At 39.4% G+C, this 27,777-nt stretch overlaps 1 protein-coding gene across 9 annotated transcripts in view; it reads left to right on the top strand.

Annotated features, from left to right (window-relative positions):
* The window catches only part of septin8 (septin 8), an 82,611-nt gene that overhangs the window by 29,062 nt on the left and 25,772 nt on the right, over positions 1–27,777 (top strand). For 7 of the 9 annotated variants that reach the window (XM_062970384.1, XM_008104723.3, XM_062970386.1 and 4 more), the window contains exons 2-5: positions 8,982–9,096; positions 14,571–14,766; positions 17,882–18,068; positions 26,747–26,908. In XM_062970384.1, the coding sequence (XP_062826454.1) occupies positions 8,982–9,096; positions 14,571–14,766; positions 17,882–18,068; positions 26,747–26,908 (660 nt within the window). Of the gene's footprint in view, positions 1–8,780; positions 8,863–8,981; positions 9,097–14,570; positions 14,767–17,881; positions 18,069–26,746; positions 26,909–27,777 lie in introns of those variants that run through there. The other 2 variants (XM_016991450.2, XM_008104724.3) reach the window with 2 other exon arrangements.

The following is a 27,777-nucleotide window of genomic DNA, read 5'->3' as shown; positions in this document are numbered from 1 at the left end:
TTTCTCTTCATGCAGAGCTGGAAGCAGCTTCTCAAGATCTACCAAGTTTCAAGGAGCATCTTGTCAGGAAGCATGGGGGCTGCATTTGGAAAGCAAATCATCAGAAACCCTGCTGAGATCAACACAGAACTTGGTGGCTTATGTCCCAGACTTGGAGTAATGTAGACTACTTACCCTGCAGTTTCCAGAGCAAAAAGAGAAGAGATGACCTTCTTGTAGCAGCTCAGCTTGTGGTTAGTGTAGGACTTTGAAACTTTCAGGTTACACATACTTCTTATTGGAAAGAACAGAGACAGCTGTACAAATTAGATACAAAAGCACACAGATCTGAAAATACAGATCTGCTTCAGCCTACTATATATATAATATGCTGACTAGTAGTAGGTTAGAAAGATTGGAAAGCACAAGATCCAAGCTACTTGTTCAGTTGTTCACTAAGGTGTTTTAGCTTTGATTTTCTGTAACTAGCTTTTAAAACAGGATCTGAAGTATTAGCTCAGAAGAGTCACACTGCTTCTAAAAAGAAAATGTTCTGTTATTTACAATAATTTTTCTCAGCATTTAGAAATTGTTTGTTCCCTCAACCATCGATAATTCAAGGGACTCAAGCTTCTTGCATCATTATAGTGATAAATAGTATTTCGGCATACCATATCTTCTTTTAAAAAGTAAAGCTACCGTGTTTCCCCGAAAATAAGGCAGTGTCTTATATAAATTTTTGCTCCCAAAGATGCTCTAGGTCTTATTTTCAGGGGATGCCTTACTTTTCCATGAAGAAGAATTCACATTTATTGTTGAACAAAAACATGAACATTTATTATATACTGTACAGTAGTTGTCATCATAAACCAGCATAACCAGACAAACTGTGAATCCTATCAAGAATTTCTTGTTACTACCAATATTTCCATGTACAACACACTAGGGTACGTACATTTACCAATCCTGCATGCTTTGGTGTTCTGTTCAGCAGGCAAGCTTCCAAACAAAACCTTTGCTAGGTCTTACTTTCAGGGGAGGCCTTATATTTAGCAATTCAGCAAAACCTCTGCTAGGTCTTATTTTCTGGGGATGTCTTATTTTAGGGGAAACAGGGTATGTGGATTAGTTTTGTTTCACTTTCTGGAGGATCTGTAATGTTTGTTTGTTGCAGCAAAACAGGGCTGGATTATCAGTGGTGAGTCAAATGGTGCAATCACTCCAGACCCCATAGAGAAAAGCTAAGAGAAAAAGGTGTTGCTTGCTTTCCCCCATCATTTCCTGAATATCCTGACACTTCTCTTGTCACCAGTAATTTATATGTTACTTGAGTTGAAATTGTGTGGGATCAGGGCGTTGGTCTCTACAGGGTGAAATGTTTTAGTGCTGTTCCTTTTGTATATTGCATTTTGTTAATTATTTACCAGTGTCACCATTCCTAAAATAGTTCATACATGTGCGCAAAAAGGAGGGCCTGTTTTGCAACTATTCCAGCTTTAACTAGCCTGGAATGGTAGATACATTCATAATGACTGTTGCCACTTCATCAGCTGCATTTTAGACATAATGTCAAGTATATCTACATTTCATCTGATTGGACACAAGAAACTGCAGGGAGAACAAGTGACAGTTTTTCACTATGCAGTGGCATTTCACAACAATGATTATGAATGATTGTCCACAATCATGGCAATTGGTAAAAAAAAATTCAACACATGTATCAAATTATAAAAAAAACAGAGAAGATTATTTACTCTCTCTAGTTTTTCAGAATGATGACAGATAATGCATTAACACAACATCAGATGAATTCTCAGAACTGTAAAGTGTATCAATGATAGGCTGCCATTGTTCTGGGTGTTTCTGGGTGATAGTGGTGATAATAATTTATTGAGGGTTTATATCTGCTGCCAAGATTTCCAAGCTATTTCAAGCTGCAGTACATTATTGATGTGTGCTTCTCTAGAAGTATTCCATGGAAACCACTTTTCAATAAAAAATTGGTAAGATTTTCACTGTTAAAATTGTCATACTATGGGGTACTGTGGATTTTGACATAACCTGTGGATAAATTGAGGGTCATTCTGTGGAGAAAGGAAAATGTGAGCACAGGGCCAACTACCATGGCCACCATTATTTTTCTACCAAGGTATTCAAAAAGGGCAGCAGTGGCAGTGAGGTGGAGAGAATGGAGGGGGTTAGTGCTTCTTTTAGATTTTCCATGGCAGATTAAAGTATCGTATTTCCCCATAAACATTAAGGTACAGTACTTGCATTGACCAGATTCAGTTGACCCAGGGATTTTTTCAGTTGATTTTCTGACTAAAATTTCTAGATTTATACATGAATATATATAGTATGTTGAAATATAAGTTTCCTAATTGACAACTTCTGTTGCTGGTAACATTGATATTGGCTAAAATCAGATATCGATAAGTCCTATGCTTTATTGAATAATTACTTTCATTGGCAAATGTATTTAATTAAAATGACCAACTTTGGCAATGTTGATGGGAGATGATGGGAGAATGTTTGTAATTGGAAATATTTGTGCCTAAACTAGATAAGGTCTATGTTTATATAAACCATACCTGTAAGGCAGTGGTTCCCAACCTTTGATCCTCCAGGTGTTTTGGATTTCAACTCCCAGAAATCACAGGCATTTTACCAGCTTCTACACATTTAGGGGTGGAAGAGCCATACTTGCATTAGTATCTTAGCTCCTTGTACTACTATTCATCTATAAGCATTTTGCTTGATCTGAGACTGTCTTAATTTAACACTAAGTTGTCTGTGGGAGGTGGTTGATGTATGCACTATGTCATGTAAAATATATTAATATCCTTGTACAATTTCAAGGGAGTGTGCTTGCATTCTAACCCAATTTATTTCCTGGCTTTTTAGAATATATTTTTCATGCCTGAAAGCTCAGTATAAGATTATGTCTAGTTATGCAAAACAGTTGCATTGTAATGCATAACTTTCCTTTATTAATGCTTCTGGTTAATAACAGGTTGATGAATGATAAAATAGCAGCTATGCTGACCTGCTATGTATTACAGAGACCTGGTTGGCTAAGGTAATGGTGGTAGTTGTGGATGGTGGAATTAATCTCTTCCCCGGGGGGGGGGGGGGGAGGTGAAGTTGATAGCTGGGTAACTGGGACAGACTACGGGTTTTCTTGGTTTACTACCCATCAGTCTCCCTTGCTGAACTAGCTAGGATGGTATCGGGTTGTGTTGGGGTCTCTATGGCTTCTGGCGCTAGGAGACTTCAATATCCATGTAAAGCTGCCCTTTGGGAGTGACTCAGGACTTCCTGTCCACCATGACAACCATGGGATTGTCCAAAGTAGTATTTGACCCCACACATGCTTCTGGGCATACTCTAGACATTGTGGTCTGTACAAGGGGTTGGGATGATGGTAATCTGTGAATGGAGAAGTTCTCCGTTGCATGAACAGATCACTTACTTGGTCAAATTTAGACTTGCTGGGACTCAGAGCCTCTGGAGATGATGTGACTCAAGATGCTTATGGATCAGAAAAGATTCCTAATTTTTCTTGGAGATTTTTATGTTGCCTGGGCAGGTGATTCCTATTGATGCCCTGGTTGATTACTCTTGGACCAGTTCTTAAACATGCTTCTGGAATGAGCTTCGTGTATTCCAAGTAGACTGGAACGTACTTAGTCCTAATCTTTTTTTATACTGGTTTTAAACCACTTCATTGGATGTGTTGCAATAGCAGTTTCCCAGATTAGCTTAGTGTTTACACCTTATTTTATTTTTTAGTTATTTAATATTTAATGTTTATTTTACTTAAGAGATATTTGTCTTTACTGTTCTAATGTAGCACAAATCCTATGTAAGATCATACTACGTATTTTTGACATTAATATTGAAATCTGAAATATGTACAGAAAGTCTTCACTAGGAGAGTGGACATGATATCTCTGCAGCTTTCTTCCTTATGAGGTGGAGCTAAACTGGTCCCTTGGTTTTACAAGGAACGAACAGCAATGAAATGGGTGGGATGAAAGTCGGAGCGACAGTGGCAGAAAGCTCTGAGTGGGTATGATTTCATATAGGCAGAAATCTACCTAGGTGGATCTGGGAGAGGCAGCCCAAAAAGTAACTTTCCCAAACTCTTGCTGTAATAGTGTGTTTGAACTGCCAGGGCTATTTATCACCCTTGTTCATTGAAATATCGAAAGATCAAGTGAACATAACCCGTTCTAAGCATAGTACCTTGCAAGATGAGATTTCAAACATGGGAGCCTCATTACATCATCAAATATGACTTGTTGCTCTCAGTGCATGACCTGGTCCACCTGTATAAGCCTATATCAGCAGGGATCCATGGTAAGGTTTTATTCATGGATTTCTTCTGCTCTCCTCTTCTGTGCTGTGATTAAAACAGTTGTTTATGAATTATGAAAACTTGCTGTAGGACAGCGCCGTTTGCAACAGTAAAAGATAAAGGTTTCCCCTGACGTTAAGTCCAGTCATGTCTGACTCTGGGGGTTGGTGCTCATCTCCATTTCTAAGCCGAAGAGCCGGCGTTGCCCATAGACACCTCCAAGGTCATGTGGCCGGCATGACTGCATGGAGTGTCGTTACCTTCCTGCCGGAGCAGTACCTATTGATCTACTCACATTGGCATGTTTTTGAACTGCTAGGTTGGCAGAAGCTGGAGCTAACAGCGGTCGCTCATGCCGCTCCCGGGGTTTGAACCTGGGACCTTTCAGTCTGCAAGTTCAGCAGCTCAGTGCTTTAACACACTGTTTGCAACAGTAGTGCTCTTCATTCTGGGTATTTTGTTATTGTTATGAAATGTTTATTATAGTCTGGTCAAACTTTGAAGCCACCTTTGAACACTTTGGAGAACTGGAGCATATGGTATTAAGTAATTTTCAGTCTCCCCTTTTACAAATATCTTAGTTTGTAGTATGATTTAGCTATGGCTGTCTTTTTTTTAAAAAACCTCATATTTCTGATATTGGCTGTTGCCTAGAAACATCTCTCTTGGTCTTCTGGGGCATTCATATTCTAATCATACCTTTCTTCCAAACCCCTGTTTACTTCCGTTTCCAGGCAGTGGAAATGCTGATAGTCTTCAAGAGTATATTTGTATATTTCTCACTCATATTTATGTTTTGCCTAGGTAATTTTTTCACTTAGAATGCAATTTGTGAGCAGAAATTATTTGACTGCTTTAATTTGTGCTTGTGTTAAGTTGGAATGTGAATTGAGAAAGCAGGATTGAGAATGTGGTGCCTCCTTTGGTCATAGTAAGAAACCCTCCCACAATCCATCCCAAACAGTTGAAATTAATCCCGAGAGAGAGGTTCCAAGCTCCAGTAATGGGAATGTCCCTAGGGGACTAAATAACTATGTAGGAGGAGTTGTTCATGACTTTTGGGGTCCGTGGTTTTCTGCGTGGGGATGAATCCTAATGTTCCAGGATTGCTTCTCACATGGATCATCTCTCTTAATACTCTGTTCAGATTGGAAGAGTGAGATCCTTGGCTCATTGAAGTTTATATGTTGTGGTCCAAATGTGGCAAATTCCAAATGTTTGGTCCTTATCCCACTGTGAAGCATCATTTGATTGTATCGAAGCTGTCAGAAATTGGTGAGATGATTTCAAAGGAAACTTTAATGCCAGAGTTTTCTTATTTCAAATAAATGAGTGTGTGCTTTGTCTTTTGAATGAAGACAGTAAAAATGTCCCAGTTGTGCTTGAACTGAACAAGCTAATATTTTATTTTGTTTATTTGTTAATCTTTGGGTTTGGGAGAGAAGCCTTCATCTCTTTCCTGAAAATATTTTTTGCTAATTTGGCAATCATTTGAGGCTTTTTGCAAACATTTTGCTTCCTTCAACTGTCCTGCTTACTGAAATATCATGGGAAGATTTATGGAGACGGGGACGGGAACTGAGAGAGATGATCCATCAAGATGGATGTTTATCTGTTTCCCACTGTCTTATTTGATAGGAGTTGACACTGAAATTGCCAGAATTTTTTCTAGCAGATCTCCTGGACCTATTAGAACTACATGAGAAGCATGTATTTAATACATGTACTGTAGCTCTTCTCAGCATGAGGGTGCAGTGATATGTAGAGCGGGAACCTTGGTTTCTCATGTCTGTCTTTGACATGGAGGTTAATAGGGAAAAGCTCCCTAGACCAGTGGTTCTCAAACACTGGATATGTTTTATATTGCAAGAAAGGTAGTCCTGTAAAACAGAACAGACAACTTTTGAAGTAATAAATGAGTTCAGTTCCTCTCTGGATGTCTTCAGAAGTCATTTTGGTTTGAGATAGGGAGCTGTATGTGAAACATTTTTAATAATGTTGATGCTGGCAGAAATCTAGAGAACTTGGGCACTAGATTTCTGGAGGCCAGAGCAAACTGGATCAGTATGTGGAAGACTTGAATAATTCACAGATGGGCTCCCATCCATCATTCAACTTCCTTGTCGCATAATGTAACTGACTTCACTTTGTGACATATAGACAGACAGGATTCACTTGAAAAATAAGAGGAAGGCAGGACCAGAAAATCAACTAGGAAAAAGGCCAGAAGACTATGCCTGAGTCTCCTTTGACAAGTGCCAAATGAGGTTGTTGATTTATTTGTTAGTTCTCTACATTGCAATCACTGGTAAGTGAAACCAAATACTGTAGTTGCACTGGTGACTGATGGCTCCTGTGTCATTGGGGAAGTGGATCCGCTCTGGCTTTTAGACTAAACTGTAAAAGTACTGAATCAGTTTAAGGGATAGAATGTGGAAGGCTTTTAAAAAAAGTTTGGACTATTGTTGTTTATTAAATATTATTATTGTTACATTTTATTTGTTACCCACCTCTTCTCATGACTGGAGGTGGGGTACAACACAGTTAAAACACATTACTATCAAATATATATAATAAACTATATTGCCATCAAATACATACATTAAAATTCCTATTACAGAGATTTAAATAGAGTACAAATAGAATGTAAATTTATAATGACTAGTTTAAAATTGACTAGGTAGGTCTGCCGAAAGAGAATTTTAAATTTTGATGGCTTATTTTGCTGTCAGATCTATTCCGGCAGGTCATTCCACAATCTAGGGGCTAAAAGATTTGAGTGGAATTATCTCTCTGTTGACATGAAAGTCACCAGCTACTCCTGATCAGTTGTAAAATGAAATCAATGAAAAAGGATTTATTATCATTTAATAGCAATATAATTTTAATCTTACAGGTCTGATGCTTCATTTCTAGTTCTTCTATATTGAGGGAGGAATCTTTCTAGAACCCCAACATAAATTGTTGATATTCTTCAGTGGTGGTGGTGGTGGTGGTGGTGGTTGTTGTTGTTGTTGTTGTTGTGCAACCCTATCACAAAAATTTTAGGCAAGTTTTATTCAGAAGGAATTTGCTTTTACCTTCTTCTGAGATAGAAAGTGTCTGATTTGCTTGAGGTCCCCCAAAGGTTTTCTAGAGCCCAAGTGGGGATTTGAACACTGGTCTCCAATGTCATAATCCAGTGCTCAAACCACTGTGCCACACTGGTTGCAAGCAACATTTCATTCTGAAATACATTGCTTAGCATATCATTGCTGCCCCTGGAGGTGGGTGACATTGCTACATGTGTGGCAGCATCACTTCTGTTGATGAATAATTGCAGCACATGAAAAGTTTTGCTAGAGACTGTGAATGTCTATGTTACCTTCTCTTGTGGAATATGGCTCAGTCCTCTTGCTTAAGAAGTTATGGCAACTACTGGAATTACTTAATGGCAGCTTTTGTGCCTTGTGACAGCCTTTTACTCAGTGTGGTCTGGACAGTGTGGATATCTTGCATGTCGTACAAAGCTTGGGAATGTTACCTTTCTTTTGGACTGTAACTCCCAGAATCCTAGGGGATCCTGGAAGCTGTACAGTATGACCCCCATATTTGTGGAACTGGTATCTATGGTTTTGTTTATCCACATGTGACATAATATGTAATCTCCAGACATTTTCTAAGTCATCAAGTGCATTCTGTGGTACTCCTGGGCCAGAAGTCCTTTATTTTGATAAGGTTCACTATTATCTATGATTTAGATCCCCTGCAGATAGGTGCAGGTGGGGGAGGTCATTTTGTAGTTCAAAAAGTAACATTTCTAAGGTCTGCTTTAAACCTAGTTAATGTGATCTTTTCTAATGCCATGATTTGTACATGCTGTTCACTTTCTAAAATGTTAGCTGCATCTGATACAAACAAAGCTCTTGGGAAAGCATTTTCAATCTGATGCCAAGAGGAAAGGAACAGGTGGATGTTCCTGGAGATGGAAAAGGGATGAGGTTAGAACAGGATATTTGTGTCACAAGAAACAGTGATACAGCTGCAGATGGCAAGGTGAGGTGTTTCCCTAGTCTCATTGCGCAGCCCCTTGCCCCACAACCCCCACTCTCCACAGGAGAGTGATTGAACAAAGCTGCTTACAGCCGAGTCCAAGGAAACTGATCAAGGACTCCTAAGAAGCAGCACTCATGTCACATGATTCAGATGTAAGGGCACTTTAGGAAATGAATAGATTATGGGTGATAAATAAAATATGTGAATTATACCACTACCACCCCCACAAATGACTTTAATTATGTTGGTGGAAGATCTTAAGGTATTTTGATTTTTCCTTTTAGTGTGACTTCATAATTTAGTCTTCTGTCTCTTTAAGATAATTCCCTGTTAAGATCAGGGAGGGATTTGCGTTTCCTTCTGATGCTTGACAATAATTACCAGTATGTCTGGAATGTGGCACACATAAAAATATAATAAACCTCTGTGTGGGTGGCAGTAGGGTTGCTTCTGTGACTTGGGAAGTTATCTGTGCTTCAGGGGAAATGGTAACCTTCCTTTACAACTTGTAAAATAATTTTTCTCAAGCTCTTTCTGACTCTACAAGCTGTCAGCGACTTCCCTGCTGTAAACCCCAGCTAAATGGCATCCCTTGTGTCTTTAACAGAACGAGGAGAAGCGGAATCTTGCTCTAGGAGGCCATGTCGGATTTGACAGTCTTCCCGATCAACTTGTCAGCAAGTCTGTGGCACAAGGCTTCAGCTTCAACATCCTCTGCGTGGGTGAGTAGCATGTTTTCTGTGAAGGAGGAGTGCCCGGGAATAAAAACACAGAAACCAAGTTGTCAGAAGGGAGTAGGAGGCCTGTAACTCATTGGAAGAAGAACTGATCTGTGCACAGAAGGTCTTATGCTCAGGCACTTCCATTTGAATGGATCAGGTAGCAAGAGATGTGGAAGAAACTGCCTGAGATCCTGGAGAATCTCAGAATATGCCATCCCTATGGCTGGAAATTCTGAGAGTTGTAGTCAATAGACTAAATCCAGTTGCTAATCCTAACTAGAGTTGACCTACATTTGTGGATTTTACATAGCATATATGGTCATGTGTAATTCAAGCTTATGTATAAATTGAGGGCAGACTTGGGGACCAAAACTATAGATTTTGACGTGATCCGCGGACTAGTCGAAAGTCATTTTGCAGAAGGGGAATGCACTGATTCAGCCTCAAGGGCCAGCTGCCCCTGGCTGCCACCACTGCCATTCCCCCCCCCCCCCCCCAAGGCATTCAAAAAGGCAGAAGTGACACCATGGCAGAGAGAATAGGTGGGGTTAGTGCTTCTTTTAGGTAGTACTGGGATGGATGAAGTTCTTGCCTTTCGCACTCTACTCAGACAAGGTTCTTTTATGATAAAAGTTAAGGTGGATGGGTCAATTGAGGATTTTGGGCTTGTTTTCTAAACTAAAATGTCTAGACTTATACATGAGAAGGGCATGTGTTGCCCTACCTTTCAGCAATAGATCTGCTCTAGTTGGATTTAGCAATTGGATTTAGACCCCAAAAAGTAACTTTTCCAACTTCTGGATAAATGATTAGGCATGTTGACTAGGAGTAAAGGATTTCCCCATATTTCTCAGCACTTCTTTTCAAATCATGCTCTTCAATGTCTCTTGCTGTGCTCAGAAGGGCTGAGATGCTAGGAACTGAAATCTCTAAAATTTGAGCTGCAACATAATCGCTCAAGGGTTGAGCTGAAACTTAATCATGCAGTATCAATCTCAGTAATTTTTTTCCTAGGGAGCAGGGAAACCCATTTGGAAAGGTGCCCTTGAGTGATATCATCTATCTTGCTGTCTGTCAACTTTATATTTTTGTGGTAAAGGCATGGTTGTTTGTTGCTGCTGTTTCTTGAGAAGTCGCTTACGCATGTAGGCCATGATTTGAGCGTCCTTTATCCAAATACTCTGAAATCCAAAAGTGTTCACATGGGTGACTGAGATTGTGACACCTTTGCTTTCCAGTGGTTCAGTATATACAAACTTTGTTTCATGTACAAAATGATTTCAGAATATTCTATTCAAGCTATGTGACTAAAATGTACATAAAAGATAAATGAATTACATGTTTAGACTTGGTCTCATCTCCAAGATCCCCCATTATGTACATATATGCAAATAGAGGTATTCCAAAATCTGGGGGGGGGGGGGGGACCACAAATCCAAAACAGTTCTGGTCCCAAACATTTCAGATAAGGAATTCTCAACCTGTACAAAATGCACCATACAATGCTAAAGGTATAATTAAACTCAATAAAATTAAAAGCTGTAAAAATCAGAACTATTAAAATAATGACTAAGATAAACAGCATAGCACACGAAAGGCTTTTTCGCTTGAATAGTCAGCCCTCAGAGGCCCACTGAACTGAGATTTCTAGAGAGAAGATCTTCCAGCATGATTTTATGGTCAGGCTGATCAGAGAAGTGCATTGGGGGACCTAGAGACTCCTAGAGAGTTGTTCTCTCTTCAAATCTCTAGGTGGTCCAGTATGACTGGAGGATGTTAACCAGAATCACACTGATTTAGAGATTCCTAGAGATAACATTGTCCTTTGTTTGTTACTAGAATGTCAACAAACAGTTATTATGTCTTTTTTTACATCTATTTGTTCCAGTCCTACTGTAGCTTCTTGTGAAAGGGATCAAATAAAGATCTCTTAGCAGATTATTTCAAGCCCTTTTGAAACCTGTGGAATATGTATGTCATTTTCCAGTGTTGGGCGAATTGCTTTTGCAATTGCCCAGTAAATTTTGTAGTGGTTGTGAGACTAGCCACAGTTCTGCCATGTTCACATGCAAAACTGATACTGGCTAATTACAAAAGGGAAAAACTGCTTCTGCTATTGCCTTGGAGGAGAAGTGGCCTATGAGCACAAGGTGCATCTACATTGTGAGAAACCACACCATTATGGCTGCGCCCAAATGCTGCTAGCATATTGAAGTTTCTCCTCCCTTTCTTGTATTATGGTATCACCATGGGGCTATGATTACTAGGAGCAGAAATGGCATCATGCTGTTGACAACACCACAACATGGATTTGTGCAGGAGGAGGAGCAATGTAATGATATTTATTTATTTATTTATTTATTTATTTATTTATTTGCAGTATTTATATTCCGCCCTTCTCACTCTGAAGGGGACTCCGGGTGGATCACAATGTACATATACATGGCAAACATTCAATGCCATTAGACATACGACACACACAAACAAAGACACAGAGGCTATTTGACATTTCCTAGCTTCTGGCTGCATGAGGGTATGCTCGATTCTGGCCACAGGAGGAGCTGCTGCTTCATCATCCACTGTGACTCCCGAGTCCTTGATGGAGTACTTCCTCATGTTACACACGCTGCTGGACATTTTTATGGTGACGTAAATTAGTTAAATTAGTCTCGCCGCATAAGCGGTCCCTAAATTTCCTGCTTGACAGATGCATCTGTCTTTCGGGTTGCTTAGGTAAACAATGAGCTGGGGCTATTTAATAGCTATTTAATTGTTGGGCATTTAATCCGACCTGGGCTTCGAACTCATGACCTCTCAGTCAGTAGTGATTTATTTCAGCTGGCTACTAACCAGCTGCGCCATAGCCCGGTTCCTGTTTGCTGCTTTTAAGGAAGGGAGGGAGCTGTCTCATTGTCAGGTCAGCCTGTTTGTCAGCTCATCCACCTGGGGAACCTCTGGGAGCCATGGCTCATCTCATAAATGCAAAAACAGAAGTGACCGAACTTCCATTTGTGTAGAATTGTTTTTATGGGTGAAGGATCTTAAAACAAAACAAGACATGGGAAGGCCTAGGAAATGAGGATTGACAACTCCCCTTTCTTAACCAAAACAATTTTGAGTGGGAGAGGAGTATCCATAGCACTTGTGAAGGGTCCAGGTGTTTCAAAAATGTACTCGCCAAACCCAAACTAGGACTGCATATGGTTCCTAAGCTCTCTGTTCACCGTTTTTGAGTTATGCAATGTGGTTCCAATATAATGGCTGTTTTTCAGTGTCATGGGTATGTCCTGATAACTGATCCCACTTTTTAATGGAAGATGTAGGTAGTGAAGATACTTAAGCCCTTAAGTCGTAAAGTCTGTGACTCAGCTGTGACTCCTTTGTATGCTTTTGATCATGCTGAATAATTGTCCAAAATAGCTTTATCTTCCCCTGGTTTAAACAAAGATGCAAAAAGTGAATGATTAGTGTGTATAACAAATGAATGTTGATCTGATTTCTTCAGTTTCTGGAAACTTATCTTAGCACAAAAGAACTTCAGTCGAACTATAAAACATCTTCAAACTATAGTTATGGTTTAATGTTATGCATTTCTGAAGATACTGAACATGGCTTGCTCTTTTGAGCATATTTCGGAAGCTCAATATGAGGGAAAGGACTATATGCATGCCTCTGGGTTTTCTGTCTTCTTTCCTGTTCATATGTTGAGAGATACACCTCTCAGTACTTCATGATTTCACATGGAATATTATTGTTATGTTTGTATAATTGCTATCATGTTGGAACAATTTGCTAGCGGCAATGATACTTCAGTCCTTTGACTGATTTTTTTTTTAACCAGAAACACATAAGTGCATATGATCTTTGTTTTATTGGCAAGGAAACAGATTCTGGCTTCAGGGCAAACCAATGTACAAGGCCAAATATTGCTTTTATTTGCAGATTTAGCTGAAACAAAAAAAAAAATCCATAGATTCCTTTTGTTCTTTTTATACACTAGCCATCCAATATGGAAAGTTTCAAAAAAGGCTTGACATCAGAGCTTTTTTAAAAATGTCAATATACATAATATACAATATACAAAAATAGCTCAGGAAATTTTTTTAATATACTCAAGGTGTCTATTGATAACTATTGGTGTATGCCTTCAAGTTGTTTCCAGCTTGTGGCAATCCTAAGGGTCATGGGGCTTTTTATCAAGATTTGTTCAGAGAATATTTCTCATGTATGTGTATTGGTGTGCTTTTAGAATCTTCTTTAACAATCTCTCATTTGGATGACTATAAATTTTACTGTCACATTAATTGTAATGCAAAGGTAATAGCATATCACACTTGCAGAACATGGGTATGGATGGAGAGTGCATTCATAGCAATTGCATTGAAAATCCTGTGTCCTATCTGGACAACAGCTTTGATAAATGTGCTTGAGAACTACTGGCCTAGAAAATGAAAATAGCTTGACCTTAGGACTCATAAGAATTTTGAATCTCTGCCTTTGTTCTGCATTCAACACAAATTAATATAGTAGATGATGTCAGTTTTGACAGGAAGAGCTAGCAATGAGTGCTGAGGCAGCATTGTGGGTGGGGAGAAGGGATTAAAGTGAAAGACTATAAATCAAAAGAAATGTATGAATAATCTTTCTACTGCTTGGAACATCTTGAAAGAATTTCAGTTATTACTTGGCTTGGGCCAGCTTTGAATGCTTTTTGTTAGTTCATATTTCAAAATATACCCATACTATTGTACTACTATTTCACAAGTTTGGGTAGCTGCCAGCCATGGCCAGGAGTGAAATATTCCCTGCTTCTGTTCCCATTTGCACTGCCAGCTTTGCCAGCAGTACTTCCTTGCATCATCAAGTGCCAACTTGGGTGTTTCTGGAGCTCTATCCTCTGTTGAAATGTATTGGTTTTCTATTTCACAACAATTCCTGGTGAGTCAAAGGATAGATTCTTGTTTTGAACAACAGTTTGAGTATTGGAAGTGTTCTCTCTGTTAAATTCATGCATATATTTCCTTTGGTTACCAGAGGGCAGTATACATTTCTGACGTCATAATGCCTTGGTATATGCTAAGATTGCGCAGCCCTTTGTCTTATTGGTCTTCACATCTTGCAGCTGTTTCAAGTTTTATAGTGTGAAGAGCAAAACTAGCCTGCAACTCGTTAAAAGTGAAAAAGACTGAACTTCTTTGCAGAACACTGTACTTCAAAACTGAAAATGTTTATAGCAGTGAAAGGATACTGCTGTGTGCTATTAAAATAAAGGAAGTGGAAAAGGAATAGGATGCAGCATTTACATTTGATACGGAGTGAGGAATTGCATATACAGATGTTTGTACTGTTCGTTAGGAGTCTGGGTTTGAAAAAAAAGGAATAGGAAAATTCTGTGGGCATGCTTTACTTCAGAATATCCACAAATTGTTATAGGAAAAAGTATCAATTTCTTCTGTTATTCTTACATTTCTTAGGTGAAACTGGCATTGGAAAATCCACACTGATGAACACACTCTTTAACACGACATTTGAGACTGAAGAAGCCAGTCATTTTGAGCACACAGTTCGCTTGCGGCCACGGACGTACGATCTGCAGGAAAGCAACGTTCATCTGAAGCTGACTATTGTAGATGCAGTGGGGTTTGGCGATCAGATAAATAAAGATGAAAGGCAAGTCACTTTCCTGTTTGTTGCAGAAGAAACATGCTGGGCTTATAAAGTGACATAATTCTACTTGGAATGCAATTGGCTTCACTTTCATAGAGCCCAGGATCAGCTGCTTGCAACATTTCTTATATCTCAAAAATAAGAATGAAACAGGAACAGGAAACTCATATCTCTACCTACATACAGTCAGGTTCAATCATACTTTAGGTGCATCTATACTGCCCAGTTAAAACAGTTTGATAACACTTTAAATGTCATGGCTCTATCCTACAGAATCCCGGGAGTCCTGTTTTGATGGGGAAGTGTTGTAGTTCAGGGGAGAAGACTAGAAGAAATTTTAAAGTGTTTCATCAGACTAAGTTTGGATACCTCTGCAGTGTGCCAAGTTGTCTACCCCAGAATTAAGCTATATAACAAAACTTCAATCCATTCTACAAGTCTATGAAATTTTTTTGCCCCAAATACTTTTGTTTTGCGGAAAATATGGCTTGAAGTTCTGCTTCTTCAATTGTTCCATCCATTTTTACTTTTTTCTTCCCATCTTCCAGTAACAGTAAGCAGGTTGCTGTTTGGTCCAATATGATGGTTGGTGTTCCTCTTATAACAGGAAGAAAATCTAGAAGGTGCCAGTGATATTAATCCACTACCAGAGACCATTCACATAACACAATTATAGTGCTATGATGCCACTTTAAACTGCAGTGCTGACATCTTGTGGAATCCTGGCATTCTTGATTAGGGTGCAAAATGCCCCTCCCCCTAAAATTGCCCAAAAAGTATGGTCAGAACTGAGCAAATTTACATTTTTGGACTACAACTCCCAAAATCTCCCAACCAAAACAGCTGCTGAATTTGATAGTCCATAATCCAATCCAGCAAATCATCTATTACTTCCCCCAAAGAATGGTAAATAACCTATGTTTTCATGCTTACTTTCTGTTCTTTTACTCTGCATGCAACTTCCCCTCCCACCACTTTTTTTGAGTAAATAGTTCAATGGCAGAAGGTGCTTGTGCATGGGAAGGGCAAGAGGACCATTTATAGCTCATAGCAGCTATTTTCTGTCTTTGCTCTTCCTTTGGCTATGCTTAACCAATTCAGACAGTACTTGTCCGTGGTTCAAGTTTTGTAATCACACAGGTTAGGACTAAATGTGTTTGCAATAAGAGGTCTTTATTATGTTCATAGTGTTCTGTGGAATACCAAATTACTACTTAGATTTCAAAGAATATTGAATGCATAGCATTTCAGTCCTTTGGCATTCATGTGTTAGTTCAAACTCACATATATCTCAGATCTGCAGGGTTCCTCACATTGAGGCTGAGCAAAAGTATAACTGGTCAGAGATCAAAGCAACAATAACAAAGCCAAGATTGGCTTAAACCCACCAACCTCAATTGAAAGACCACACACTATTAATTGTCCAGATAGGTTTAGGTTAATACATCGGAGAACAATGAGAAGAAAATAATTTGCAACCTGTATTGTTGTAGAATCTTGTTTGGTCCTCTTTTATTGTTTGTTCTTCTGAATGAAAATGGACTAATCCAGTGTGTTGTCGAAGGCTTTCATGACTGGAATCACTGGGTTGTTGTGCATTTTCCAGGCTGTATGGCCATGTTCCAGAAGCATTCTCTCCTGACATTTCACCCACATCTATGGCAAGCATCCTCAGATTGTGAGTTTTCTAATATATCTCACAACATCTGAGGATGTCTGCCATAGATGTGGGTGAAACATCAGGAGAGAATGCTTCTGGAACATGGCCACACAGCCCGGAAAATGCACAACCCACTGATTAATCCAGTGTTTATCATTGTTTATTTAGCTTGGAGAACTGAAACCAGAGTAATGATTTGATAGCCATCTTTAAATATCTGAAAGGTAGTCATGTGGAATATCGAGGGAGTTTGTTTTGTGCTGCTCCAAAGACTAGAAAACAAATTGATAGGTTTAAGTTAAAAGAAGGGAGATTCCAACTAAAGGCTTTCTTTTCCAAAAGAGCTATTCAGCAGAGGCAGAGACTGCTCCAGAAAGTAATGGAGCACTCTCCTTCATTAGAGATACTTAAAGCTGATGTTAGATAGCCACGTTGGCTGTGGATTCCTGGATTGATGGTGGGTTGGACAGAATGGCCCATTGAATCATTCCCAACTCTATAATTCTGGGATTAGCAAGATCGCTTAAGCCTCTTTTGTATTTTAGGGCTTCATTCTTCCATCCTTGGCTTATTTGGTTTGAGAAGCTGGAGCTGTTCATGGGCAATGAAAGTGCTAAGGAGAAGCAGTGATTTCTTTTGCAATGCCTTGGTTAGATGGTTCTGTTGATCTGTTAGAAGAAGAAGTAAAATTCTGAGGGCTGAGGAACAGCATTACACTCCCACTCCCATTGGTCCAGTCTCCATGACCAGCGGTTGGTGATAGCTATCGTTCAACAATATCAGGAAAGCCAATGGCTTTCCACCCAAAAGCAGGGTAAAATCTATTTTAGGGCCAGCCAAAATGTTAGAGGACCCTGAGTTAGCTTTTGAGGCCTTTCATACACTTTCTCAAGATGGATACTCACCAATTAATGTTTGAAGAATGGGGTGGAGGAAGTATTTTCTTTTCTTTTTCTCATAGTGAAAAAGGAAACTTATTGATAAGAAAATGTAGCCTAGAGATTCTTCATGGTGTTTCAGAACATATTAATTTTTCCTTTCCTTGCTCTTTCCATTACCCCTCCCCTTTTTTAAAACTGTGCAGCCTGGAAAAGATTTCTGCAAAATCTTGTAAAGATCAAATCTTTGATTTTGATCAAAACCACATGCTTAATTCTCAAGGTAGCTAATTTTTGAAATCTCCAAAAATACTCCTGACTTCCATTCTGTATAGGTTTGGTTAGTGCTGCCTTTTGTGAAAAGAAGAACAAAATATCAATTTTTAAAATTTTTCATCATCCTCTACTTACTACTTACATTCTTAACACAGCCTTGGCCCATAGAGGCAGGAACAACATTTTGACTAGCCATTATTCTTACAAGTAGTTACCCTTGCAGCATTAAAACACCGTAAATGAAAATACCTCATTAGTCTCAGTTAACTGTACCATTCAGGTTGCTAATGGAATTCGTTTTTAGTTACAGGCCTATAGTGGAATACATTGATACGCAGTTTGAAAACTATTTACAAGAAGAGCTGAAGATTCGGCGCTCCCTCTTTAATTATCATGATACAAGAATCCATGTTTGCCTTTACTTTATCACTCCAACTGGCCACTCACTGAAGTCTTTGGATCTGGTAACCATGAAGAACCTGGATAGTAAGGTATGTATGTGAGTGTTCACACTCTCTGTATATATTGGCTTTCTGTCTATGTATGTGTTTAGCGCAAAGAGAGAGTTTCTATTTTGGAGTACAGTAGAGTCTCACTTATCCAACATAAACGGGCCGACAGAACATTGGATAAACGAATATGTTGGATAATAAGGAGGGATTGAGGAAAAGCATATTAAACATCAAATTAGGTTATGATTTTACAAATTAAGCACCTAACATCATGTTTAACAACAAATTTGACAGGAAAAGTAGTTCAATACACAGTAATGCTACACAGTAATTACTGTATTTACAAATTTAGTACCAAAACATCACAATGTATTGAAAACATTAATTACAAAAACATTGACTACTAAAAGGCAGACTGTGTTGGATAATCCAGAACTTTGGATAAGTGAATGTTGGATAAGTGAGACTCTACTGTACTACATTTCCAGTATTCAGCTGTCAACATGGCCAGATAATAGGCTAGGTGAGCACTTTTTCATTTTTCTGGAAGCATTTCAAATGTAAGATACTTTGGATGAAATGTTCAAAAACTATCCTCTCACAACTATTATTTAAAATAAATAATATAAACTTTATTTATCCTGCCCTATCTCACTGAAGGGACTCAGGGCAGTTAACAAAAAAAATCTGCAAATATTCAGTGCCATAAAAACTAGACTGAGACAAAATAATTTTGATACATACTCCTACTTCTATTTCTCATTCACCAAAGAGGGTGTAATTTAGCCTTTATTAATCAGCCTGTATAGTACTTTACTCCCAACTCATTAAAACAGTTCTGACTAATTTCTGATCTTGTTCAATAGTATAAAATTCAGTGGTTGCTAATGGTGTTTTGTGTCAATGTGATGATTTGTATGGGATTTTAGTCTGAATGTTAAAGGAGCTGTTCAATATACTCATCCCCAAATTAATCTCAACACCTCGAATTATCCTTTAAGACTAAAATCTGGAATGAATTGGCAGTACAGAATTGGTGCATGACTTCAGTGCTACCAGAGATATTTAGAAAAAGCCAGTCCATTAAAGCAAAGGTTGGGCGCAGAACCTTTTGCTTGCTTATCGTTTTGGACAACAACCCCCACAGTTGTTCACTGTTGTCCTTGCCTAGCATGCCTGGTGGAAGTCGTAGGCCTAAACTTGTACAAGCCAAATATTCCTCAGCCGTGAGTGAAGCAAAGGAAATCCTGTCCTTACCAGCTGAACACAAAACTGGCGAAAAGACGATTCATGCAATACATTGGCCTGTGTGCAATGCTGCTATTTTTATGCATCAGCTACTGTGAGAAATTGTTCTTTTAGGGCGCATCTAAGGCAACAGCCATTTGCAACAGTGGTTGCTAAACAGAACTTCTCTTAGGAACATAGATAATTGTTTCCTTACAGTGTGTGTTCATTGAACCTAGCTGATAATTGGCCGCTTGATTTACTGCATGACAGTGCAGAGAGAAAAAGCAAGTCTTCTGAAATTGGTGCTGCATGGGCTTGGGGCAGACAAGAAAGGTCATTAACGGCACAAGATTCATGTTTGAAACAAAAAAACCCCCAGCCATTTTCACATCTTATATCTAATGAGTGGCCTTTTGAAACTTAGAGAATGCTCACTAAGTAAATAAGCAGTGTCCTTTTTAAAGAATGATCAGGAACATCTTGTCTGTTGGAGGGCAGAAATGAACATACTCCTCTCTAATAATAATAATCTTTGATTCAAGAACTTTGAACTGTGCCAGTGGATGCAGAACATGATAGGCCAATTGCAGTGGTGAGAAGGTGTCTTGCCACATTTCTCAAAATCTTTTCTCCCAATGGGGTAGGCCTGATTATTTCCCCAAATATTGTAGTTTAGGGTTATCTCTCTTGGCTGCCCCTGTGCTTTTCTCAAGATCCCTCCCTATCATGGACTAGAGGTTATGTTGTCCAGTATGATATGGCTTCAGTGTGGTATGGGTGACCTTAAATGGAACTGTCAAATGCAACTATAGAAAAAAGGATGTCCATATTTATTATCTAACATGCAAGTGAAACAAGAAATCCCAGATCTTTCCTCATTCATAGTGCTCCAATTCATATCTCCACTCTGTCTCTGACTATTCTAGCTCTATTTAAACTTTTCCCTATTTTACTGCTCTCTGATTCTCTGCCATGTGAGTCTCTATCTAGTTTGTATCTCCCCCCAATAGCTTTCTTTCACAGCATTTGCAAGCTATATAATTGGCTCTGCTCAGCTTCCCTAGTTACCTCTGCATAGCTATTTCAAGGTGAATAAGGAGCAAAGTGAAGAATCCTTGGTCCTCTGGAGATACAATTTTACATGTTTAGCTCCATACATGCCACAATTCCCAGGCAGTGTTGAATATTGCCTGTTCACTTTCTATGAAGCTGTGACTATTATGTTGACATTTCCCTCTGACCTCAGCAGCTGCCTCTCAGCTTATGATAATGCCAGTTCTATATGCAGATATTCCTTACGTTCCATACAATATTTGCACAGAAGACATACCTGCATATACAATGTAAGTACCATTCCCAAGTAAACAAGCTTATGATGTGGTGGTTAAGCTTAATTTTGACCAGTCTTTGTGTGTGAAATACTTAAGCATGAAATGTCCATCCAAGATCAGAAAAGTATCTAACTAGGGCTGTGTGAGTCCACTGCGTCAGTGTGTCACCCTCCCTTTGTACAGATCAAGTGAAGTTCATAAACAGTGGCATAGTTCCTAATAGAATAGCTAGCAACATACTTCTGAAAGCACACAAATGTTATCTGCTTTTTACAGAAGAATGGACAATGACAGAGAGAATATAAGGATTCAGTGGAAATCAGGATAAATCTGAAAGATAAACACTAAAGAATTAATTTAAAATATGTGGATTAGATAGGAAATACTGCCAAGACCAGCACTACTATTAGGCAGAGTAAGGTAGCTGCTTCTGTTAGTCGGTAGTGCGGGGCACACATTAGGTAGAGGTGTATATTTCATGTAACCGTACCAGTGCCTCCTGTCTTTGGGTAAAACAGATGGCTATCCTGTCACCAGGACTAAGCTACCAGTCTGATGAACTATTGTAGCTGGAGGGGTCCATGTGGTGAGACCACACCATGTTTCCCTTTGCCTCAGCTGACAAAATATTTTAGGCTGTCCTCTATTAATGTTCTCATTTCCCTACTCTCACTTCTGCCTCTTTCCAAGAACCCATCCTAGATGCAGTGTAACTTAGAAACCACATTGGCTGGAGATCAGACATCTACATAGGAAAGTTGTGTTTTGGTAAGCATATGAACTAGTTAGGCATCAATGGTGGCAGCTGTTCAACACTCCGCAGTGTCAGCACAATGATGTCAGACATGGGGAGACTGTCTGGGTTTCTTGTGATGATACGAATGTATCTTGTTCATCCAAATGACTTCACCAGGCTTTTCCAGGGCAGAAGATCTTTCTGCGTGGTTTCTTCCTCCACCATGCATTTGTGCACAGCTGAATTTATAACCAAAGCAGCTGTGGCCTGCTGTATTTGATTACTTCCAAACAGACCAAAAGTAAATCATCTTCAAAGCCAAATTCTTCAGCTTTATAAAATATGGATGAATTTGCCACTGAAACATGTGAGGTGGACTGGAATTGAACCATGTCTAGCAGTCTGGGTCAAATAACCACAAAGTTCAAAAGAGCCAATCCTGACTGATTGACCTATATCTTGGCTCACCATATGTCAAGTACAGATCTCTTTAGAGAAATGACTATGTTTCTTAAAAACATGGGAAGAGGCTGGTCTGTGACTGCTTTATTTTGACTTGACTGTGTAACATAATATGTATTTAAAGCTTTGAGTGCACTTTCCCTTGATGGCTTCAGGTGATAGTCCAGGAGACAGAGTCTAGCTTTCTTCATAATGTTGTAAAGTAAGGTTGACAGGTAAGCTAGAAATCATGGAACCTTCAAGTCATCAGAGGAAAAAGTGCAGCTCTGGGGATGCATGTAGTTTCCCAACACTTTTGATGTTGTTGCTGCAATTACCTACCAAGCCACCTACCTAGCCCATTGAGGGATTGCCTGTTTTCTCTGGACCTCCAAAAAAGTAATGGGTTGCCTCTTCTAGAATTCCTCTGGGGTGGCAATTCATACCATGTTGAAAGAGGAGTTGGATTCCAAAGGAGCTGCCATATGCCCAAACACAACAGATGTCCTGGGCATTTCTTTCAACTACTGACCCTTAAAATCAGGTTGCCAGGTGGCACAAGGAAGCAAGAAGCCTCTTACCTGAGGTGGGGTGGGGGTTGCAAACAAGCCCAAAGCCTCTCCTGACTGTCTAAACAAGTCCTGCAATTCTTTTGAAGCATTGCCAATTAATCATTGGTGATCACTCATGTCAGAGTATGATTGTCTTCCAAGTGTAGTATCTTGGCGGTGGGTCCGTAGGTGGCTGTAGAGACCTATTCTTGATCCGCATGTTCTTCCACAGTGAGGACATTGATTTCCAGGTGGAAGGCAGTCCTGGTCAAGGTTGGCCTGACGTGCCTTCCTCTTGACACGTTTCTCCCTTTTGCCCTCCATTTGTGCCTCTTTGAATTCCACAGCACTGTTGGTCACCGCAGACTTCCAGTTAAAACACCCAAGGGCTTCCCAGTTCTCGGTGTCTATGCCACAGTTTTTAAGGTTGGCTTTAAGCCCATTTAAAATCTCTTTTCCTGTCCACCAACATTCCATTTTCTATTATTGAGTTGGGAGTATAGTAACTGCTTTGGGGGACGGTGATCAGATATTTGGATAATGTGGCCGGTCCAGCAGAGTTGATGGCAGAGGATCGTTGCTTCAGTGCTGGTGGTCTTTGCTTCTTCCAGAACGCTGACATTTGTCTGCCTTTCTTCCCAAGAGATTTGCAAGATGGAATTGTTCCAGAACTTGACCTTTGCAGATGGTCCATGTTTCGCAGGCGTATAACAGGGTTGGGAAGGTGGCTGCCAAAGAAGTGGAAATGGTCAATATTTTCTAACATTACACCATTAAGCTGTATTTCTGGCCTTACAGAGGGATTGGCTGGTGCCTGCTAAAAGAGCAATGATTTTCTCAATGTTCAGTGAGAGGCCAAGCTTTTCGTATGCTTCTGCAAAGGTGTTTAGAGGGTCTTGTACATCTTCTGAATAAGCACAGGTTACATTATTATCATCATATTGGAGTTCTATAACAGATGTTGTTGTGACCTTGGTTTTCGCTTTCAGTCTGCTGAGGTTAAATAGCTTGCCACAGATGATTTTCACACTGGTAGGAAGCTTTCCATCAACAAGGTCAGTATCATAGCGATGAAGATAGTGAATAAAATTGGGGCATTAACACATCCCTGTTAGACACCTGATTCCACCTTAAATGGGTCGCTTTGGGAGCTGTCCAAGACTGTTGTCATGATGTCATCATGAAGGAGCCGCAGAATGTTCTCAAATTTGGTAGGGCATCCAATTTTTTGGAGGGTGGTCCAGAGAGCGCTACAATTCACTGTGTTGAATGCCTTTGCAAGGTCAATGAAAATCAACCTCTGCCATGTGCAGAGATTGATTTTGTTCCCTGCATTTTTCATGGAGCTGTCGTTCAGTGAAGATCATGTCCACTGTTCCTCTGGAGGGGCGGAGGCCATTCTGGGATTCCGGGAGGATGTCTTCTGAAATAGGTAAAAAGCAGTTTGCAAGGATTCTTGTGAGGATTTTCCCAGCTGTGGTTAGAAGGGAGATAGCTTGATGGTTTCCACAGTTCGTTATTTTTTTAAAGGGTAATGATGGGGGCATCTCTGCTGGGATTTTCTCAGTCACCCACATTTTTTCAGTGAACCGGTGGAGTTGTTGTGTCAGCTCAGATCCACCCTCTTTAAAGATTTCAGCAAGGATCCCATCAGATCCACTGGCATTGTTGTTTTTTAGTTGGTCGATGGCTTTGCTGACTTCCTCCAAACTTGGCCGTGCTGCAAGCTCATCCCTGGTTTGTTGTTGTGGGATTTGTGAGAGAACCTCTTCGGCCACATTGGAGTTACGGTTAAGGAGGTTGTGGTAGTTCTCTTTCCAATCTAGTGCGATTGATTTTTATCCTTCAGAAGTTTGGTTCTACCTAATGAATGTAAAGGGTTTCTTGTCTATAGATGACCTTTGTGGCATTAAAGAATCCCCGTGCATTATGGACATCTTCAAGGTGTTGGCTTTCTTGAGCTTATCAATTAACTGTTGGATCTGGTTGTCATTTTCATCAAACCAGTCTTGATGTTTCTTAGTTTGGTATCCAATGGTTTTTTCGCAGGCTGTGATGATGGAGGTCTTCAGTTTGTTCCAATGTTTCCCAACATTTTCAGTGTGTTCTATGAATACATGATTCTTGGGTGTTGTTTAGAGAAGGGCTTGTTTGGAGGGCTCTTGAAGGGTTTGTGTGTTCATTTTACGCCTTATCTTTCTTCCTTGGAGTCTGCATTTCGGGGCAATCTTGATGGCCATTGTGGATTGGATTATCCTATAGTCTGCCCAGCTGTCATCAACACCTGTCATGGCTATTGTGAGGAGCACGTTGTGGCAGTTTCTATCATGTATAATTACATAGTCTTAAGAGGTGCCAATTCTTTTACCGAGGGTGCTTCCATGATGTCTTAAGCTTTTTTTTTTCTGGTGGAAGAGTGTGCTTGGGATGACAAGGTTGTGTTCCACACATTTGGTGAGAAGCAGGATGCCATTCTGGTTGCTGTTTCCAACCTCATCTTTTCCTATGGTCCCTGGCCACAGGTCGAAGTCTCGTCCAACTCTCACATTAAAATCACCCAGGAGGGTGATTTTGTCTTCCTTAGGTATCTCTGACAAGATGGTGTCCAACTGACGGTAAAAAATTTTCCTAGATGTCTTCATCAGCATCTAGTGTTGGTGCATAGGCAGTTATGATGGTTGCCTGTTGGTTTTTGGCAAGGTTAGTTTGAAGGGTTGAGAGTCATTTGTTAATGCCGATGGGTGCTTCGGACAGATGCATCACCAGGTCATTTTTTATAGCAAAGCCAATGGATATTGCACTGAAAGAGAGAGGCATACTTCAGTTTTCATACAGCAAGCTAATCATGTGCAAATAGAGTTTCCTGGCCTGGGGACTTTTTGTTTCTTTGTTTTTCTTTTCTTTTTTGCACTAATTGGCACATGGGAAAGCTATTACTGGTGTACTTGGGCATTGATAGGTGGACAGGTATTCAGCTTCAGACTCAGTTCCAACAGTCTCCTGGCTGTTCTTAGAACTCTGATTTCTAGTGGCCTCCTGGTGCATCATCATCACCTTCATTTTTGGAACATGTGAACACCTTTTATTCTTTCTCACTTAATTCACATTTTTTTTAAATCACCACTGTGTTTCTTAGCAGCTACTTGGCAGTTGCTGAATAAAATAATCTGGCAGTTAGCTTAAAGAAATGTTAACCCTGAAGTTGGCTGCCATCTGTTCACAAATTTTATTAGTTCACAAAGCCTCCTAGGCAGAGCATTAAAGGCTGAGATCCAAACGATCTTGTGCAGGGCCCTGCTAGACCACTGGGCAGGAGAGGAGGGTTTTTTTTAAGCTTTTCTTTCCAGAAGCAGTCTTGAACCTTCAGGGTGGTCCTGCCTAGTAATATAGTACTGTAGCCCTCAGAACTACAAGGAACTGCCATGGAAAGTAATTACTTCCCGCCCCACAAACCAGCATGTCTATTGTTTGTGTATTTGGGGGGGGGGTGTTATGCAGGGGTGGATCCTGGTCAAAAATGTCACTTTTCCCAATCATTTCCCTCTTCAAAGCATAAGACTGTAATCAGAAAGGATTACCATGAATCCTGGTCCTTCTTGGCTTTTCTTTATCCCTTTAGTGCAGAGAAAATAGATATTTGGGATGGAAAGCCAATTACTGGCACAGGGTACGTTTAGTGAGTTTTGTCTGGATTGCTAAGCAACTGCTCTTGCCTTGCACATTGATTTCACGGCATTCAGTCCAGCCCCAGTCTTTCTTTGCTGTACTCTGATGAATGTAGTCATGCTATGCTAAGGGTGAAAACAACACATTGCATCAGAGCAAGGTAGATATTGTCTGAATGCAAGAAAATGAAGGATAGTTACATGTGCAAAACCAGAATGGTAACATGGGCTAATCCAACTGTTTGATGTGGCAGAGTAGTACTAACATAGGAGGACATTTTCCTTCTGTTAATAGACTCATTATACATAGGCTCATTATACATATAACAGTTATTTTTTACTAATTATATATCTGCCAAATTATTACTTCTAATGTTAAATAAGCATTAAATAGGTTGGTCAAAGTACTTCGGTCAGTTCAGTATTGAAAAGCCCTTAATAACTGGAACGTTCCACTCAAAATTTCCATTCTTATGAAAACACATATTTCTGTGATTTACAGACCTGTTCTGAAGTCCATAAATCATTTCATCTTGAATTTCCCTTTCTTTGCTTCATGTAGTGGTTCCAAATATTAAACATAAGGTATTTCAAAATTACTTTTTAAAAATTACTCCATTGAATAACAACTCTCAGCCTCTTTGCTTCTTTTAAGTTATTTCAGCTCTGGCTGTATTTCTTACTGATTGATTGCAGCTTAATGAATGATAGGTTTAAAGATTGCAATTTTAAATTATATCCACTGGTTTTCTCTCCCATGTAGGTGAACATCATTCCAATAATTGCCAAAGCCGACACCATCTCCAAGAGCGAATTGCACAAGTTCAAGATTAAAATAATGAGTGAGCTGGTCAGTAATGGAGTCCAGATTTATCAGTTCCCCACTGATGATGACGCCGTCGCTGAGATTAACTCTGTAATGAATGTGAGTGATGTCTTTACCACTCTGTTTGTACCATTTTGTGACATTTTCATAAATGACATTTTCAAATGAAGATTACACTGACAGAATTCATTGTGGTATTTAGGGACTGCTATTCCCATTCTCACCTGGGAGCTCATTTTTGTATGGTATGAGGAATCAGCAGAATGCCATGGTGTTGATGGCTGTCTGACATCATGTATGTACAGGCACTTGAGTCTCAGTACCTACAGGTATTTTGGTACATCTTGGTAGACAGAAAGCTGAAAATTTGTACTTATGTAGCCCAAAGCAACCTCATTACCTGATTGGAATGGCATGGTTTTTGTATCTCTTGCTTAAATGTGTAATATTGGTTGCCTGTCAAATTGCAATGTTGAATTTCATAGGGTTTTCTTAGGCAAGACATATTCAGAAGTGGTTTTGGCAGTTTCTTACTCTGATATATCAGCTATATATGTATCAGATATATATGTATCAGATATATATATGTGTATATATATATATATATATATATATATATATATATATATATGTGATATATATATATATATATATATATATATATATATATATATATATAGATAGATAGATAGATAGATAGCATTCACACACACACACACACACACACACATACCAGTTATATCTGGTATTTGTTATCAGTCTAAGTGCTAACTAGAGTTGCCCTGCGTAGCTTCCAAAATCAGATGGGATCTGGTACCTTCCAGCAGGCCTACCCAATCAATTTTAACCTGTCAGTTTAAACACACAATTTATTAGTACAGCTATGTGTTTTAATCTTCTATCTACATCTTTTTATGTGTTTTAATGGTCTTGTTTTTATCTATATTTCTTAATTGTGTTGTACCCAC

This window comes from Anolis carolinensis, chromosome 2 (genome assembly GCF_035594765.1).
Source record: "Anolis carolinensis isolate JA03-04 chromosome 2, rAnoCar3.1.pri, whole genome shotgun sequence".
NCBI classification, from domain to species: domain Eukaryota; kingdom Metazoa; phylum Chordata; class Lepidosauria; order Squamata; family Dactyloidae; genus Anolis; species Anolis carolinensis.
This window is presented reverse-complemented; position numbering and strand designations above follow the sequence as displayed.